This window comes from Micromesistius poutassou (genome assembly GCF_964030765.1).
Source record: "Micromesistius poutassou genome assembly, chromosome: 5".
In the NCBI taxonomy this organism is placed as follows: Eukaryota; Metazoa; Chordata; class Actinopteri; order Gadiformes; family Gadidae; genus Micromesistius; species Micromesistius poutassou.
In genome coordinates this window covers 6011158-6031539 of record NC_140275.1, presented here as the reverse complement: position 1 = coordinate 6031539, position 20382 = coordinate 6011158, and the positions used below count along the sequence as shown (strand labels likewise).

The following is a 20382-nucleotide window of genomic DNA, read 5'->3' as shown; positions in this document are numbered from 1 at the left end:
AGAAATAAAAACGATTTTAACCATCCAAAATTAATACTATTTTCACCGCTCCCCTTTTCTGTCACAGATATACCTGATCATACATAAAATTAACATATTTATTCTGGACATCAAAGAGTGAAAAAAACAGATGAAAGCCATGGGTAAAACCTGTAATAATTGATAAAGCAAGAGAGAGCTGATACAGACCTTGTGAAGATAGCAGTGGGACTCTCTGTGTCTGTAGGACCGTTCCTCACACAACTCTCAAGACACTGACCAGCCTCACACTGTTCTGGTGCGTGTGTCTGTCTATATATGTGTCTGTGTGTATGTGTGTGTGTGTGTGTGTGTGTGTGTGTGTGTGTATGTGTGTGTGTGTGTGTGTGCGTGTGAGTGAGAGCACGAGCGCATGTGTGTGTGTGTGCGTGTGTGAGTGTTTTTTGTTTGTGTCCATGTGTTTGTACACTAACCCTACTACTAGTCATTTATTATATGTACCTGTCACTGCACATTTCCATGGTAGCCATGCAGGAGGTCTGTACAGAACAGAGGTGGAGGTGAGGACAACATCCTGCAATCTCTTACTTCATGTGTTCCAGAAGTTTCTCCCTCATATTGAAGACTATGAGAGAGGATGAGTGAGAGAAAAAGAGAGACAGGGAGAGAGGGGGAAAAAAGAATGATCCATGCTTTGTAAAAAAAAGAGTAAGTACATCCTCCTTTCCCTTTGTGGTATCCCCTTACTCAACACACACACACACACACACACACACACACACATGCACCGATCACACATACATACACACACACACACACACACGCACTGATCGCACAGACACACACACACACACACACACACACACACACACACACACACAAGGAGCTGTGAGTTGAACATGACATCATTGTAAGTAGGTGCGAGTTGCTTGGGTCAGATTGCCGGTGTTAATACGCGCACATATTTTGGGAGGCAAGGATTTTTGTGTGTGCATGTGTGTGCGTGTGTGTCTAACTTGGTTGGATATCATACTTTCACGTCCTCTGAGAATTAAAATGTCAAAATATCATATCCCCCATCTCGACCCCAGCCATGACATCAGTCAGCATTCAGGAAAATCATAACTCAGAGCAATGGATACCCTATACCATAAGTCACACACACACACTACTACTACAACACACACACACACACACACACACACACACACACACACACACACACACCGCACACAGTGAAGCCAACATCCATTCATAGCACCCTCTGGGGCCTGCAGGGTGTGGAGATGAGATAAGACAGACCATATTGTCCCAAAGGACATTTTTCCTGAACAGTCTTGTCTGCCGCATGGAAAAAATAAATATAAAAACATACCAATAATAATACACAAGTGATTAAAACAAATTGTATGTGCCCATGTTCTTACTACATACTGTACATAATACAGAACAACACAACAACAACACAACAACACAACGTCAAAAACAGTGAACACAGTATAAGAAGCTGCTTGTAGCCAAAGTTACACTTCCGTCAGTATGTACGGTATGAGAAGATCTGCATCCTTATGCATTATAGTGACCAGTATGTGTGTGTGTGTGTGTGTGTATGTGTGTGTGTGTGTGTGTGTGCGTGTGAGTGAGAGCACGAGCGCATGTGTGTGTGTGTGCGTGTGTGAGTGTTTTTTGTTTGTGTCCATGTGTTTGTACACTAACCCTACTACTAGTCATTTATTATATGTACCTGTCACTGCACGTTTCCATGGTAGCCATGCAGGAGGTCTGTACAGAACAGAGGTGGAGGTGAGGACAACATCCTGCAATCTCTTACTTCATGTGTTCCAGAAGTTTCTCCCTCATATTGAAGACTATGAGAGAGGATGAGTGAGAGAAAAAGAGAGACAGGGAGAGAGGGGGAAAAAAGAATGATCCATGCTTTGTAAAAAAAAAGAGTAAGTACATCCTCCTTTCCCTTTGTGGTATCCCCTTACTCAACACACACACACACACACACACACACACACACACACACACACATTATAGTGACCAGTACACGCCCCCCTTGCTCTCTGCGGCGTTTGCATCAACAAATCACTGACTGGGTGAGCAGGCTGTCAATCTTTTGATTGACAGCATGCCAGACTCAACAATAAAACAAATGCTCCCGTCAAAGTCTAAACAGTGTAGGTGTATTTATAAATATTGAATGGCGCACACTCCTCTCAGGATAGTGTTTCTGAATTTTCCATGGACCTTTAAAGAATGGACACCAGATTGAAACATGGCGTCCATTCATTCCTATGGATACTGCTCAGTGGCCCATGGGGCCATGGGGAGTGGCACAGGGCAACATCAAGGAGAGAATTGCTTCCACATCATGGGAGCCTAGCCATGCCCTATTGCATGACGTCCCGGATGTAGTAATATTCTCGTTCTCTAGCATTGTTAGTTGTTATGAGCTTTTGATTGATATCCAGAACACATTCCTGGTCCCCACTTGTATTGGAGTGGACGAGGAATGGATATCTACTTCTGGGCCCCATGAATTGAGGGACCTGTCCACAGCCCGCTAAAAAACTGCAATACTAGGCTTGGCCACTGAGCACTGGTGGATTGCGGAATTAGGCACTGCTCCTGGGGGCCTGGAATTTTCTCACTGGTTCACGATGCCCACCATTGGCGTCAGAAACGCTATACCGCCCCCTTGTGGACACATTAACGTGATGTGGTGATCGGAGAGCATGTAGCTGTGCGAAGATCCGCGTTGTGGCTCTGCGTCGCGACGTGGGTTTCGCAGAGCTGCCTGCAGGAGTGGATCTGCACTGCTTCCTTGTGGACAACATGTTTCACTACAGTCGATGAGCTGTTGCAACAATAGCATATGTATAGTCCTCACTCAGTCAGCGGCGTCAGCGGTCAGGTCAGGTGACAGTCTACCCACAATCCACTGCAACTGTTGTATTAGTTTCTATTTTTACTTAAAGTGTACAATTATCAACTACGGGTTCTAGCAGTAGTCGACCGTGGTCGTACTCAGAGGCAACCACAAGTAAACATCACATAACGGTTGATGCTATGCTAGGGTGTGTGTGTGTGTGTGTGTGTGTGTGTGTGTGTGTGTGTGTGTGTGTGTGTGTGTGTGTGTGTGTGTGTGTGTGTGTGTGTGTGTGTGTGTGTGTGTGTCATCTTTATAGTCCCCAGAGTATAGCGCTACTGTCTCACATGCACACACAACACACACACTCCATGGGGTCACATGTCATCTGGGTAAAAATAGCACGGTAGGTCATTGAAACACCCCAACACACTCCGACTTGGGACTCATAACTCTACGTTTTCCATAAACAAGTGAGTGAACGCAGGCTGAAGGCACTAAAACTAGACCTCCTCAGTTGATTTTGGATTGGAAGGTAAGCTCTAGCTGACTGACTAACCCCAGTATGACTAAACGCTCTCAGTGAGACAGGTTCTATCAGGAATCTGAAGGTTTTCTGCCACTGGTCTGTGTTGGAGGTGGAGTTCAGTTTTGTTACATTATTTGAGTAGTTTTCCAGTTGTTCTTGTTAGGTATCTCATAAATATTAGCAGTGCATATACAAATGGCTCGTATTGCTACTAGAGCCTATTTCAGCGGCCCTCTAATCGGGGAACTAGAAATGGAGAGGATGTTGTCATCTGGGGGGCACCAGAAAGAGGAGCTGATGCCTTAGGGGTGTGAGAGAGAGGTGCTAATGCCCGGGGGTGTGGGGTATGAAGAGTTGTTGATGCCCTGGGGGGTAATGGGAGTGGGGTATGAGTAAGTGCTGAAGCCCAAGGTGGTGTATGGGAGTAGGGAATGAAGAGGTGCTGAGGACCAGGGTGGTAGTGAGGTATGAAGAGGTGCTGAGGACCAGGGTGGTAGTGGGGTATAAAGAGGTGCTGAGGACCAGGGTGGTAGTGGGGTATAAAGAGGTGCTGAGGACCCGGGTGGTAGTGGGGTATGAAGAGGTGCTGAGGACCAGGGGGGGGGGGGCTGATAGTGAGGTATGATGAGGTGCACATGGACAGGAAATGTAGCTTTTCTGAAAAGATGTCCACACCTTCAAGATGGTGTATCAACCTATCAACAAACAAGAAACCATCCGAGAACATTAATATTATTACAAATATGCCATAATATGAAGCTTTCAATTTCAAATTAGATTTTGAAAGCTGCAAGTTGTAGAATGGACTAATTCTATTGTATTATTTATTAAAAGTATTCTAAACTAGTCTAGAGCATAGATTGGATTCATTAAAAAAGAAAATAGTTGAATAGTTAGTTTAAAATAGTTTAATTTCGGTATATTCCCTTCTTTTTTGTAAAAAAGAATTTCACTAAATAAGGAAAGACTGTCAGCTGTTTAAAACGTATTGATATATATACTGTACTTTACCCATATAAGTTAAAGGGCCATCAGGCATGGTTTGGAGGAAATTCCACTATCCGGCAAGAAAAAAACCTCCCCTTCCCACAAGCCCCTCCCCTTTCCCTAAGCCCCTCCCACACAACGATGTTCATGCGTACAAGCACAGATCGTCATAGTTGGGCAGAGAAATACAGCCAACCAGGAATTTGACTTTGTACATTTTCCTGATTGTAAGCTACAAAACTAGCCTTGATTGGTTGTTTTCTGACACAATGTTTCTGAAACATTTCATATAATAGAATCATTGAAAACCTTTTATTGCAGATTGAGAGATAGCTGCTGGAATATTATAGGATTATGGAGTGATTTCCTAATTCAGATTCAATTACTTTGTAACTGAATGATTCAGTTACTTTGTAACTCAGTTACTTTGTAACTGAATCAGGCTTGTGGAAGGTTACCGTCCACGAGCAGGGCATATCAAACTGTTTATTGCCCTGCCTCTGTGATTATCCCGTTTATTCTACTTCTTGCTTGCCAACATTATAAAACAATTCAAATACTTTAATAATTATGCCTTTTCAATGTGTAAACAATGATTGAAAAAAACAAAAAATAAAATAAAATAAAATAACAAATAAAAAAATTTATCACAAAAAAATTATGCTTTTTATTATTCATATTGCATGCTTATTAAATGTATAGTCTGTTTGAGTTCATCTCCCTCAAATAGTAGTCCCCTTTAGAACTACGTTAATAACGTTAGCTCAGCTGTAGCTAATTAGTTTCTATAGCAACCACACAAAGCTGCATCTGATCACTAGTTTAATAACGTAGTTGCTACATTGTATCTCGCTTGCGAAACTATGTATCGACTGACCCTCCGATAGATTTCCAACACATTTTAGAAACTTTTTTAAACAAGGTTTATTTTTACAATGGACCTCATGTTTGAAAGTTCTGTGATAGAAAAAAAATACAAGCGGCATATTGATGGGTGGATGAGTGGGGTAAGGAGGTCTTTGAGGTATTTCGGGGCGTTGCTGTAGATGCAAAGGTGGGTGCTGAGGGCGATCTTGTATTGAATTCTTGAGGTTATGGGGAGCCAGTGGAGGTTATAAAGAATGGGGGTGATGTGGTTGTATTTGCGGGTTTTCATCAGAGTTCGGGCAGCGCAGTTCTGAATGAAGCAGGCTGTTAGCAGTATGAGCAGGCTGTTACAGTAATCAAGCCTGGAGGAGATTAAGGCGTGGACTAGTTTCTCTGCGTCAGAGAAAGTGAGGAAGGGGCAGAGTTTAGAAATGTCCTTGATATGGAAAAAGCAGGTTTTGTACAGATGTTTGATGTGGTTTGCAAAGGTCAGTTGTGGGTCCAGCTTCACACCGAGGTTGGTAACTGTGGTTGAGAGGGGGATGTCTTGACCGGAGAAGGAGATGGAGGTTATGGGTGATGACTGGACCTGATGAGGGGTGCCAATTTGTATGGCTTCATTTTTAGAGCTGTTCAGCTGGAGGAAGTTGTGACTCATCCACGCCCTGATCTCCTCCAGGCAGTTGGAGAGGGCTAGAGATGATGGTGAAGAGGGAGCAGATCATGATGAAGGGACCGGGGTAGAGCATAGGTTGGGGTCGGTTCGCAGGTACAACTGAGTGTCATCGGCATAGCAGTGAAAACAGATGCAGTGTCGGCCCTCAGCTTCAATCTGTGTTCAATCTGACTGTAGCGAAAATGCTGAAAAGGGCTGGTTGTGGGCAGGCAGATGACAGAGATGGTGCTGGGGATCCTGAGAGCTGAGACCAGATGGAATTTATCTTATCTTTGAAAAATACAAGAAACCTGTTGCAGTGTTATGCTGTGGGTTCTGTATGGGTTTGGTTTTTGGGATTGAGGAGATGGTTTATGGTGGAAAAAAGCTGTTTGGAATTTCCTGGACTGTTATTGATGATGTTGGAGTAATAGATGGACTGGGCTTCTTTAAGGGCCGCTGCGTAGGCCTTCTGGTGATGTTTGTAGGCCAGCTTGTGTACCACCAGGCCAGATGATTTGACACGCCTCTCAATCTGAGGTTTGACAATCGGCCAAACCCTCCTTTCCAGCACGTTAGAGTAGACTTTCCCAGGGAGGCTGAGAAGTGTGATACCCCGGTAATTGGCACACACTCTCTGGTCCCCCTTTTTGAACAGGGGAACCACCACCCCGGTTTGCCACTCCTTTGGCACTGTACCAGACTCCCACGCAATGTTGAATAGGCGTGTCATCCATGACAGCCCCTCAACACCCAGAGCTTTTAGCATTTCTGGCTGGATCTCATCAATCCCTGGGGCTTTGCCACTGTGGAGATGTTTAACTACCTCAGTGACTTCCACCAGGGAAATTGATGACGAACCACCATCAACCGTGAGCTCTGCCTCCATCATAGAGGGTGTGTTAGTCGGATTCAGGAGTTCCTCAAAGTGTTCCTTCCAACGTTCGACTACCTCCTCAGTCGAGGTCAACAGAGTCCCACCCTTACTGTACACAGCTTGGATGTTTCCCCGTTTCCGAACTTCTCCCACACCCACTGCTTAGCATCCGACATGGCAGTGGCTGCAGCCCTTCGAGCCCGCCGGTACCCTGCAACTGCGTCAGGAGTCCTCCGGGATAACATATCCTGGAAGGCCTCCTTCTTCAGTCGGACTGCTTCCCTGACCACCGGTGTCCACCACAGTGTCCGAGGCTTTGAACACTGCCCACTCCGGCTCAATGCCCCCAACCTCCACAGGAATGCTAGAAAAGCTCTGCGGGAGGTGTGAGTTGAAAATCTCTAGGACGGGGGCTTCCACCAGACGTTCCCAATTCACCAGGTCTTTACCAGGTCTGTCCAGAATCTTCCCCCATTCCCTGATCCAACTCACCACCAGATGGTGGTCGGTTGACAGTTCCGTCCCTCTCTTCACCCAAGTGTCTAAAACATAAGGCCTCAGATGAGCTGACACGATCACAAAATCGATCATCGATCTTCGGCCTAGGGTACTCTGGTACCAGGTACACTTATGAGCACCCTTATGTTCAAACATGGTGTTCGTTATGGACAATCCATGACTAGCACAGAAGTCCAGTAACAAACGACCGGTTTAGATCAGGGAGGCCCACCACGCCTCTCCAGGTGTCTCCGTTGTTGCTCACGTGGGCGTTGAAGTCTATATATATATAGATATATGTTATATTATATATATATATAGAGATATGTTATATTATATATAGAGAGATATGTTATATTATATATATAAAGATATGTTATATTATATATATAGATACATGTTATATTATATATATAGATATGTTAATATATATAGAGATATGTTATATTATATATTATATATATATAGAGAGATATGTTATATTATATATATAGATACATGTGCTTCAATTACCTCGAAAACCTTTCATCCGATCCACTTCACACTGAGCGGGGATATTGAAGACCAAAGGAAGTGCAGCCTCCAGTGTGAAGTTATTCTCAAACGCTTTAAATGAGACTTTAGCTCTGTTCGAAATCATTCCCTATTCACTCACTCACTATTCCCTATATAGTGTTTATGATATAGTGAACTATATAGGGAACAAACAAATGAGAATTCGGACACTAAGCTGAACATTTCTGAACGTCATTTGCGTCAGTAAATGCGCCCGCATTGCATTGTGGTACACGGGAGTAACATGTAGGGAACATCGTATGTTCACTCAAATTTTGGGTCTTTTATTGTCCACTATATAGTGAATGAAATGAACCACTGAGAATTCGAACACCACAGCTTTTGTGTTAATCGAAAAGTCAGGCTGATGTTAAAGGATGTGTGGCGTGGTGGCTACGGCTCTGTGTGTCTCCTCTGCAGTGAGGATGCGTGTGCAGAGGCTTGGGGTGCCCGTCTACGACCTGGGCTCCCTCTGCAGCCTCTGGGAGGTACGGACCAAGAAGTACAAACAGAGACAGAAGAAGGAGAAGGAGAGAGTGGAGAAGAGTGCTCTGGCCAAGTAAGTCTGCAGATACACAGGCCCCAACACGTCTGCCTTAACCCAGGCCCCAACACGTCTGCCTTAACCCAGGCCCCAACACGTCTGCCTTAACCCCGGCCCCAACACGTCTGCCTTAACCCAGGCCCCTACAGCCCAACATGTACACCTTAACCCAGGCCCCAACACGTCTGCCTTAACCCAGGCCCCTACAGCCCAACATGTACACCTTAACCCAGGCCCCAACATGTACACCTTAACCCAGGCCCCAACATGTACACCTTAACTCAGGCCCCTACAGCCCAACATGTACACCTTAACTCAGGCCCCTACAGCCCAACATGTACACCTTAACTCAGGCCCCTACAGCCCAACATAACACAGATCCAAGATGTCTGCCGTACACAGGCCCCAACATGTGTGCCTAGGTCACTGAGTGTGAGCATACACAGTACTCTTGAATTTATCTTCAGATGTCCTGGTCAGTGGTCACCAAAGCGGGTGGTCACCAAACAAATACCCAATAGATAGGCTTATTGGATATGGATGGATGCTTTGACTTCCGTCAGCCTTTTGTTTGTTTACTAATGCTGTACAAAAGATTCCGGAGCTGTAACTGGAGTTTCATTTGTTACTTCTGTCCCTTGCCAAGGAGGTTATGTTTTCGAGCTGTCTGCGTGTCTGTGTGTAGAATATCTCAAAAGTGAGGCGAAGATTTGCACCAAATTTAGTGTGTATGTTGGTTATGGGCAAAGTAAGAAGTGATTGACTTGCCAATTGGCCAAAAGGTGCCGTGGTATAAAACAAGTTGCATTACTTCCCATCGATTTGTGTAACACCACCAAACAATTATCCTCAGTGAATTGTCAATGAGGACCACAATGGAAATAAGTCCTGGACTTTATTGTGTTTTTATCCTCAATTGTGTTTTGTTGATGTATTTTAATGTGTGTAAGACATTTCTGATACAATTAAATAAATCAAATCAAATCAAATCAAATCAAATCAAACTCAGTGAATTGTCAAGGGTTGATGATGGTTGGTTGACCTCTCCCAGCCCCACCCACTTCTTGTTGACTTGAAACTCTCTGGAAGGGGCCTGGTGGGGTGTCATCGGACTCACCTCGGAGCCACCAAGTGACTCCTTCCAAGCGAGGCCCACTTCTCTTAAGATGATTCCTTGGCCGAGGTCTGTGCTCTAATGAGAACATTTCTAAGATAGAAATGTCATCACCATCGGTCAGCCATCGGTCAGCCATCGGTCAGCCATCGGTCATCAAACTCCACATAGAAAGTTCCCCTCCCCCCCGGGATTTGAACCAACGACTGCCAGGCAACAGTGCTAACCACCCCAAAAACCCTGGGGGTCACCCTGACGCTGTACAACCTCCGTTTTTGTGTTGTTGTTTACGTTCAGATTATGTCAATGACTTCTGACTTTTCCATCTGAACTGATATGAACACACACTGAGCTATTAATACGGCGGCCCGGGGGCTGCTGGGAGATGTCGGGGTCATGCTGTCACTGCTAATAGCGTGTGGTGCACTTGGACCGGAGCAGGACATTCTCCTGACACCAACACATCTGTAATGACCTATAAACACATGCAGAGACATCAGAGGGGAATGTGGGTATTGTGTTGGATGGTTGTAACTTGTCCCTCCGTTGTATGTATGTTAATGCACGTGTGTGTGTGTGTGTGTGTGTGTGTGTGTGTGTGTGTGTGTGTGTGTGTGTGTGTGTGTGTGTGTGTGTGTGTGTGTGTGTGTGTGTGTGTGTGTGTGTGTGCGTGTGTGTGTGTGCGGGTGTGTGCTCGCACTGGTGTGTGTGCGTGTGCGTGTGCATGTGCGTGTGTGTGTGTGTGTAGGATCAACCAGGAGTGGCAGTACCGGGTGCACTGTAAGAGTCTGCGGAGCGGAGAGGTGGACGTTCTGCACCGTTACCTCGACAGAGCCCTGCTCCCAGAGGACAGCTCAGACCCACAGCTCTCTGGTACACTGTCTGCATCCTGTCTGTCTGTCTCTGCACCTGTCTGTCTGTCTCTGCACCTGTCTGTCTCTGCACCTGTCTGTGTCTTTACCTGTCTGTCTCTTTACCTGTCTGTCTCTGCACCTGTCTGTGTCTTTACCTGTCTGTCTCTTTACCTGTCTGTCTCTGCACCTGTCTGTCTCTGCACCTGTCTGTCTCTGCACCTGTCTGTCTTCACCTGTCTGTCTCTGCACCTGTCTGTCTCTGTACCTGTCTGTCTCTGCACCTGTCTGTGTCTTTAGCTGTCTGTCTCTGTACCTGTCTGTGTCTTTACCTGTCTGTCTCTTTACCTGTCTGTCTCTGCACCTGTCTGTGTATTTACCTGTCTGTCTTTACCTGTCTGTGTATTTACCTGTCTGTCTTTACCTGTCTGTCTCTTTACCTGTCTGTCTCTGTACCTGTCTGTCTCTGTACCTGTCTGTCTCTGTACCTGCCCGTCTGTCTCTTTACCTGCCCGTCTGTCTGTGTCTTTACCTGTCTGTGTTTTTACCTGTCTGTCTCTTCACCTGTCTGTGTTTTTACCTACGGTCTCTTTACCGGTCTGTCAGTCTCTCCATCTGTCTGTCTGTCATTCACCTGTCTGTCTGTCTGTCTCTTCACCTCTCTGTCTGTCATTCACCTGTATGTCTGTCTGTCTCTTCACCTCTCTGTCTGTCATTCACCTGTCTATCTGTCTGTCTCTTTACCTGTCTGTCTGTCTGTCTGTCTCCAGGTGGTGCAGAGGGTGACCAGGACAGACTGGTTCTCAGGCTGGAAGGAGAGCAGTGGAAGGTACCATCAGACCCTGGACTGGGTAGCCCCGCCCATTCTGCCCACGCTGCAGAGGGGTCTGGAGAGGAGCAATACATTTCGATACGTTTTCGCGGGAACCAATCACCAAGGTGGCTTTTCCACCTGGCGCGCTATTGGCTGGTTTTACACAATGACGACAGGAAAGTGACAGCAAGCAGCCAATTGCGTACAGAGTCAATTTAACTCAACGCCCGTTCATCACGCCTCTTGTGCTGAAGAAAATGACAGCAGCTTCCCCAGACCAACGTGCAATCTACGATTGAGCTTGGTCTGGCATTAGCCAGGCTAATCAGACCCATCACTCATTAGTGTGTCTAATTAACACCATGATGATGTCATGACTTGCAACTCAATTCATCTGTCTGAGCTTTTTCTTTACCCAGAGCTGAAAGTGGTCCCAGAGGTCTATGACCGTATGTACTGTAATGAACTGTAATGTACTGCAATATAATGAATTATCATTACAGCTGCAGCAATAAGACGATGTATCGTTATTCTCTGGACAGAAAATGTATCAAATCAAATTTTGAGAATGGATCATTGTCATTATGGGTTATGGTCATCAATCAATTAATTAATCAAGTAATTCATCACAGTATTCTAGAGATGAACCATGTATGACCGCCTTGACGTCAGAGCAGTGTCCCTCCTCCTGTCTGTCCACTGTCCTTCCTCAGCCTGTCTGCCTGTCTGTGTGTCCGTCCGTCAGGAGTTCCCCAGCGAGCTGCAGTGGATGTCCCATCTGAAGGAGTGGCACGTGCGCTCCACCAGGATCAGCCACCTGCCGGACTTCCTGTTCCTGTTCAGCCAGCTCACCACCCTCCAGCTGCCCAAGAACGCCCTCACCGAGCTGCCCCCGGAGATAGGTCCGTCTGCAGACACTCATGCACGTCACTGATTAGATGACGAGGCGTTAGTTAGTTAGTTACTCACGCTGTTTACCCGCGCTTCATTGAATTTCTTCCCTTTGACATTCAGAGCACTGGGCAGAAGTCACATTGCGTCAACACCTGCTGGGGCCCTCGTGATGCTCTGTCTTTGGGGGTCCCCTGCTCCCCTCACACTCACAGGGCGGTTTTCAGTGCTGGCAGAGGGTCTCTGCATGTATAGCAGCTACACAAACCATTCATCATTCTTTCATTCTTTGTTTCTGCCTGGGAGACGTTGTTTTCATCGGCTATGTTGCGGTTCCTACTGATTGATGTTACCTGGTGATCCACAACCTAGAACGGCCCATTTCAGTCCATATTTACATCTAATCTATGTTTTTCGAACTTTGTATATTTAAGTCGAGATTTGAACCAGGATCCATCCAAAGAATAGAATGAATAGAAGAAAATATTTCATCTTAGTTATTTGAGGGATTTATTTTCCATTAATTATATTCTCTTATTTATATTCTCTCTCCTTGTTATTATTGTTTTGTCATGAGCAATAATATGCTGATTAACAATAATGTCATGAGCAGAGCTCAGATTGGGACTGTAACAGAATCCCGCCTCAATGTTCTCTTTGTATTTTCCTTTTATTTTATCAGGAGTTCCCCAAACTAACATGACTGTTTTGAAGAACTCCTGGTGTAGGGGAAGATTCAGCTCCTTATTGTTATTCCCTGACTACCATCCTGTCCTTCGGCCCCCGTTGTTTCTGGTCTTGTTTGCGGGGTCTGCCTGCTGGCCCACTGCCTCTCTCGTGTCTCTCCCCAGGGAAGCTGCCCATGCTAAAAGAGCTAAATGCTAACTATAACCGCCTGACCAAAATCCCTCCGGAACTGGAGGGCTGTGAAAACCTGGAGAGGCTGGAGCTCACAGGGAACTACCTGGCCAAGCTGCCCTTTGAGGTGAGAGAGAGAGAGAGAGAGAGAGCGGGTAGGTGAAAGTCAGAGAGAAAGATACAATGATAGAGACTCATGCCAAAGAGAGAGAGAGAGAGAGATAAGACAACAGTTCTGATGGTTTAAAGGTGTTGTATAAGGTGAGATTTAAGAGATTATTTGTAATCTGTAACATATGAAATAGCCATCCATCAGCTACTGAAATGCGCCGTGGGATGATGTGGGTGACTGCAGCCGCCTCTGTGTGTCCTGTCCAGCTGAGCAGTCTGAAGAAGCTGGTTCACCTGGACCTGGCGGAGAACAAGTTCCCCACGGTGCCCATCTGTGTGCTCCGGATGAGCGCCCTGCAGGCCCTCGACATGAGTAACAACCTGCTGACAGACCTCCCTGAGGACACAGACAGGTGCACACACGCACGCACCCACACACACACACACAGACGCATGCACGCACGCATGCACACACGCACGCACGCACACACCCATGCACGCACGCACGCACGCACGCACACACGCACGCACGCACGCATGCACACACGCACATACATATGCACGCACACACACACACACACATACACACACGCATGCACGCAAGCACACACACGTACGCACGCACACACACGCACACACGCACACACGCATGCACGCACGCACAAACACACACACACACACACACACATACACACACACAGACAGGTACAGTATATACATACCAACCATTAGGGTGAATATAGTGTGTGTGTAATCTGTTTTAATATTATTTTACAGAGCAGACACGACAGACCTGTTGTAGGTTTTAGCCATAACTTTTAATCAGCCAACAGCGCCGCCTTGTGGCTTCCAACATATCATGACATCTCCCTTTTTTCTATTTTTTTTTACATAAAAAACCAGACACAAATGCTGAACTTAAGTCACTGTAAGGCCCAGTATGAGAAACGCTGAGAAAACACTGTTTACCATGCCATAAAATTTCTCTGGTTTCAAAACACATTAAGGCGTCCTTATTAATTTCTCACTTATTTCAACATTTCTTTCCATCTCTTTTTTTTTTTTTTTTTCTGTATTGCTACTTAATTGTCCAACTATGAACTAAGAAAACGTTCAAACTTGAAAAGTTCATCGATCTATTACTCCTCAACAAATCGTCTTGGCTTTGTGACTCGTCCACTTGATGTTCTACCAGGGAGACCTGGAGCTCTGTAGGACTGACATCTCTGGCTGTTGTTTTGTTTTGAGTGTCCATTTCTTGTTTGTCCTCTGTGCTGTCACCAACATTCTGTTGAGTCACATGTTGGTTGTCCATTTCTTTTGGTGTGTTACTTTGTTCCTTAGATTGCATCAGAAACGTCCTGTTCCTTCTATACACCTGTCCATCAGGTGTCTGGACAACATAAGATCTTGGCTGATCAGAAAGTCCACTTACCTGGGCTGGATTCCATACTCCATCTTGCCATATTCTGACATTTTCGCCAACCTGAAGTTTCTGAAGAGCGTTGGATCCTTGATCAAAGTATTCCTTCTGTTTATTTTGCCTTGTTTCTAACAACTTCTGAACTGTATTGGTCACCATTTGAGGTGTCAACATCTTTCATGTCATCGGAAGTCTTGTTCTCATACGTCGACCCATTAAGAACTGGGCTGGTGACGCTCCGATATCCTCCAAAGGTGTGCTCCTCAGGTTCAGCAAAGACAGATAAGGATCTATTCCATCAGCTTTAGCCTTTTTCAGCATGAATTTGACAGTCTGTACTCCTCTTTCAGCCATTCCATTTGACTGTGTGTGATGGGGGCTTGATGTTCTGTGAATGAACTCTCACTCTTTCGCAAAGGCTTGGAATTCACGTGAGCTGAACTGTGGTCCATTATCTGAAATTAATGTTTCAGGAATTCCATGTCTGGTGAATTGTGACTTTAGATGGTTGATTACTTTTGCACTTCTTGTGTCTGACTTCAGCCACTCAACCTCGATGAACTTGGAATAATAATCCACTAAGAGTAGCTGGTCAAAGGTGAATAGGTCAACACCTATCTTCTGCCAGGGTCTTTCAGGAACGCTGTGTGGATGTAGTGGCTCTTTGGTTTGTCGTTTCTGGTGTGTACTGCACACATCACAGCTGTTCACCATCTCTGAGATACTTTGCGACATCCCAGGCCAAAAGAGTACCTCTCTCGCTCTGTGTCTACAGCTTTCAATGCCCAAATGACTTTTGTGAATGCGCTGTAGCATTTCCATTCTCATCGCTGTAGGAACTATCAGCCATTCTCCTTTGAATAAGATTCCATCCACAACTGAAATTTCTTCTCTGAAGTTCCAATAGGCTTGTATTTCTTTTGCAGCTTGGCTTTTTGTTTCTGGGCATCCATTCATAACTGTTTCTGTGAGTTTAGTCAGTGTGACATCATTTTTTGGTTCCTTTCTGAATTCCTCTAGTTTCTCAATCGACACAGGTAAGTTCGAGATCACCATGTACACCTGAGCTTTTATTTCTTTATCAGGTGCGCCAGTCTCTGGTAAATAAGCTCTGGATAACGCATCTGCAATGTACATCTCCTTTCCTGGCTTGTAGTGTACGTTCACGTGATGTTTTTGCAGTCTCATTAAGAGTCTCTGTATACTAGCTGGAGCGCTGCTCAACAGCTTTTTCTTTATCGCTTCAAGTGGTTTGTGATCCGACTGCACATCCACTTCTCTCCCATACAAATATTGGTGAAAACGTTCTGCTCCAAACACAACATGCCAACATCTCTTTTTCTATCTGTGTGTAACGCTGTTCAGTTTCAGTCAATGCACATGATGCATATGCTACTGGCTTGTCCTCTTGTAATAAGACAGCACCACGGAGTCCACTTTTGGATGCATCCACTGACAGTGTTACTGGGAGTTTTACATCATAGTATCTGAGCAAAGGCGCTTCAGTGAGCATTGTTTTCAACTGGTTGAAACTGTTGATGTTCATCTTTCCATTCCCATTCAACATCATCTCTGGTAAGTCCACGCAATGGCTCAGTATGTTGTGACATGTTTGGAATGAATTTTGCAAGGTATGTGACCATACCTAGAAATCGTTCCACATCTTTCTTGCATTCTGGTGTTGGCATTTTCCTAATAGCCTCGATCTTGCTCTGATCTGGTTTCAAACCGTCTTTTGAGAAGATGTGACCCAGGTATTTGATTTCTTCTAGGCCGACTCTGCATTTTTCTTTATTTAGCTTGAAATTCTTGGCTCTTGCTCTCTCCAGCACTTGTCTCAGTCTGCTATCATGCAGGTCTTTTGTCTCGCCCCAAATCAAAATGTCGTCGATGTACGTCTCAACGCCTTCAATTCCTTCAAACAGCTGTCTCACCATCCTGTGGAACACTTCTGGTGCAGAATTAATTCCAAATGCGAGTTTGAGGAATCTATAACGGCCAAAAGGAGTGTTGAACGTACAAAGGCGAGAGCTGGCTTTGTCTAGTTTGAGTTGCCAAAATCCTGAACTTGCGTCCAGCACAGTGAGTCTGCAAGTTATTTCCTCTACCGTTGGTAGTTGGTGTTCTCTCATTACTGCTGTGTTGAGATCACGAGGATCTAAGCAGATTCTTAATTTCCCGTTTGGTTTTTCAACAATTACAATGGGGTTGACCCACTGGGTGGGCTCTTCGATCTTTGTTATCACTTTAATTTTTTCCATTCTGTTCAGCTCTGTTCTTAGTTTTTCTCTCAAAGTGACAGGAATTTTCCTAGGTGGATAGACTCTTGGTGTCACACTTGCATCAATTTGAATGGTGTGTTCTCCCTCAAGGCAACCTATGCCCTCAAACACATCAGCATACTCCTTGAAGATATCCATTTTGTCACTTTTATTCAGTGCCATCACTCTCTTGATGAGCCCCATTTGTTCACATGCCTGAATTCCGAGTATTGGTTTGGAATCAGATTTTACAACAATGAATTCCAGAACAAATGCTTTCTTTTTGTATTTCACTGTCCAGTTGCGCTTTCCTTTCACATGTATTTTGTCTCCGGTGTATGTTGAAAGTTTCACATCTGTAGGTCTGAGTAAGTTCTTTTTGCCTATTCTTTGAAGTAGACTGTAAGGAATGACATTGGCTTGAGCACCAGTATCAAGTTTGAATTTTACATGTTTTAGTTAGTTTGACAGTCAGTTAGTTCGACAGTCCATTCATCTGTCTGTGTCTGTGTCTTTGCGTGCACTACACCCACGAACAGACTTGCTTGCTGATCTGTGATGTCATCGTCAACCTTGTGCACTTTCCTCGATCTACACATCTTGGCAAAGTGGTTCATTTTCTCACAGTTCTTACATTGTTTGCCATAAGCAGGGCATTTACGTGGTGCATGCTCAATTCCACATCATTTGCAATCAAACGTGCTTGATTTGCCTTTCTCACTCACTTTCGTTTTATTTTGTTGGTCCTTTTTGCGTGTCTGCTTATGTTTAACTGCATCCACATGCTTGCTTTCACGTGTAGAGGCTTGTGCGCCGTGATCCTCTTCATGCATTTGTTTAATTTGTGCTTTTGTCGTTTATGAAGCAAGGCACAGCTGCGTAGCCTTTTCGAGAGTAATGTCTACTTCTCTTAGCAGTCTCTCTCTCTTTGTATCAGACGTGATTCCACAGACAACCCAATCTCTGATAAGGGATTCTTGCAACTGTCCAAATTCACATGATTTTGCCTTTAGCTCTGTCTTGTACTGGCTAATCGACATGTCCCCTTGCACACATGTGAAGAACTTGTAGCGTTCATACGTAATGTTATTTTTTGGGTTACAGTATTCATCGAATTTTCCCATTATTTCCGGCAATTTATGTTTATCGTCGTCTGCTTCGAACGTGAATGTATTGTACACTTCAACTGCTTCTTCGCCGGCAACATGAAGGAATAGTGAGGACTGTACCTTAGCTGACTTGCTAGCGCCTCCGGTCGCTGCTAAATACAGCTCAAACCTTTGTCGAAATCTCCTCCAGTTTTCTGACAGGTTCCGTGCAGTAGATCAAGTCCATCAGGTGGCTTAAGTCCTTCCATGGTTGAATATCGTTTTCAGTCTTAGTTCTTTACTTCTTTACTTCTGACACCATGTTTTAATATGATTTTACAGAGCAGACACGACAGACCTGTTGTATGTTTTAGCCATAACTTTTAATCAACCAACAGCGCCGCCTTGTGGCTTCCAACATATCATGACATAATCATGAGGAAATGATTCAACAGAATGAATCAGTTGATCAACTAACTAAATAATGCATACGCCAGAGTAGAAGATCAGATTTTTATTTTCTGGCTTAAGTACAGACAGGATGGTGTCTGTTTCTCTTACCTCTCGGTGTGTGTCCGTGTTTGTGTGTGTGTGTGTGTGTGTGTGTATATATGTGTGTCTGTGCGTCTGTGTGTGTGTGTGTGTGTGTGTGTGTATGTGTGCCTGTGCATCCGTGTTTGTGTGTGTGTGTGTGTGTGTGTGTGTGTATATATGTGTGTGTATGTGTGCCTGTGTGTCTGTGTGTGTGTGTGTGTATGTGTGCCTGTGCATCCGTGTTTGTGTAGGTTAGAGCAGCTGCGCTCGCTGTTCATCCACAAGAACCGCCTGTCGTACCTCCCTCACTGCCTCTGCAACATCTCCAGCCTCAGCGTCATCGTCGTCAGCGGCGACGAGCTCAACTGCATCCCCACTCACCTCTGCTCAAACCCGGACATCAAGTAGGTGATGGGGAGGATGGTGATGATGGTGATGATGATGATGAGGATGAGGATGGTGATGATGGTGATGATGATGAGGATGAGGATGGTGATGATGGTGATGAGGATGAGGATGATGATGGTGATGATGATGATGTGATGAGGATGATGGTGATGGTGATGATGATGTCATTATAATATATTAAACATTAAAAGTATGATCAAGATGTTGTCGTCGTCCCCCACCCGTAGGTTTGTCCGTCTGTATGACAATCCAGGGACTGAGGTGAGGAAGAAGAAAGAGGAAGAGGAGAGGAAGAAGGAGAAGAGGAGGAGCAGGGAGGAGGGGACGAGGAGAGATGGTTCAGAAAAAGAGTTCCTGCAGGCCTACATGGAGTCACTGAAGGATCGAGGTAAATGCACAAACACACACAGACACACACAGACATAAACACACACAGACACACACAAACACAGACATAGACACACACACACAGACATAAACATACACAGACACACACAAACACAATACAAGACAACAACACACCTGGATCCCCTCCAGAGGGTCCCCCTCACGGTGTCACAGCTCCCCGCGGGGCGTGATGCTCCCTCCCTGCATCTCCACTGGCAGGAAACGCAGGGAGGGATCAGAGGTTAGGGGGGTTGGTGCTGGGCATGCTGTGGCGCTGTCTAGTGGTGATTTCCCCCTTTATACCACATATGGGACGTTGTTTCATCACTGTAACCTTTGACCTCTCTTCAGATACCGTGCCATATTCCACCACGAAGGTGTCCATCTCCTGCCTGCTGTGAGGAGAGATGAGGATCTATTAACAGCAAGTGATACGTTTGTCTCCATGGCAGCCTCCTCCCGGTTCAGCAGGATATTGGTATATTTGAATACAAGTAATAAATACCAACATAGAAAATGTCACATCTCCTATTATTAACCAAAGGCATCTGAAAGCATACGAGTAGGGCAATGATTCTGTATTGTTTTCTTTAGTGGCATCATATTTATTTCATTCAAATTCATATATTAAGCTGAATGTAAAATGGGGCTGAATGTAGTGAATGTATTTATTTTCTTTTTTACAAATGAACAAAAAAAAAATTGAAGACTTTTTTGTGTTCATTGATGTTTGTCATTTGACCAAACCTGCCCTGTATTTTATGCCCAATATGAAACCTTTCCTTTTTTAATGTTATACAATTGTTTCTAAGCTTTGCATTGCTATACATTAAATGGCTATACTTCAAATTAGTGTAAATCTTTCTCCACCTGGTTTTGCACACATAACCCATTTTGTATGATTAAGGAAGCCCTATTAAGACATATCACATTCTGTATTTGATCTGGGGCCCCATTGAGGGTCATCCACCCCTGTATTAATATAGTTATTTACCCCAAACCAGTTTCTTTTTAACCTCAGAGTGTACTGAACTCACAAATCTATTTTAAACTCTCATATTTGTGAAACAATAAGTGTGGTTTACTGAACTTGAATTAAAAAAAAATCCAAATTTAAAAAACTCAACACGCGATTGGTGGCCAGGGGGCCCCAAGCAACCGCTTAGGTCGCTTATGCCTCGGGCCGGCCCTGCCACTGACATATACTCAGATATCACTGGCTGTGCAATGGTCACGACACCTCCTCAGGATTACTGTCAACTAAAGTTAAGTGGGT

General features: G+C 44.8%; 1 protein-coding gene across 2 annotated transcripts; it reads left to right on the top strand.

Moving 5' to 3' along the window:
• Window positions 1-3282: 3282 nt before the first annotated feature.
• lrrc2 (leucine rich repeat containing 2) lies at window positions 3283-19949 on the top strand. Of its 2 annotated transcripts, none has more exons than XM_084467974.1 (10): window positions 3283-3327; window positions 8243-8381; window positions 10229-10353; window positions 11102-11160; window positions 11891-12047; window positions 12888-13021; window positions 13273-13418; window positions 18563-18715; window positions 18947-19107; window positions 19458-19949. In XM_084467974.1, coding segments are annotated over exons 1-10 (1125 nt in total). In that variant the 5' UTR covers window positions 3283-3326; the 3' UTR covers window positions 19508-19949. The 2 variants fall into 2 exon arrangements, with proteins under 2 accessions (XP_084324100.1, XP_084324101.1); XM_084467975.1 differs by having other exon boundaries at window positions 3283-3389.
• Window positions 19950-20382: the final 433 nt, after the last annotated feature.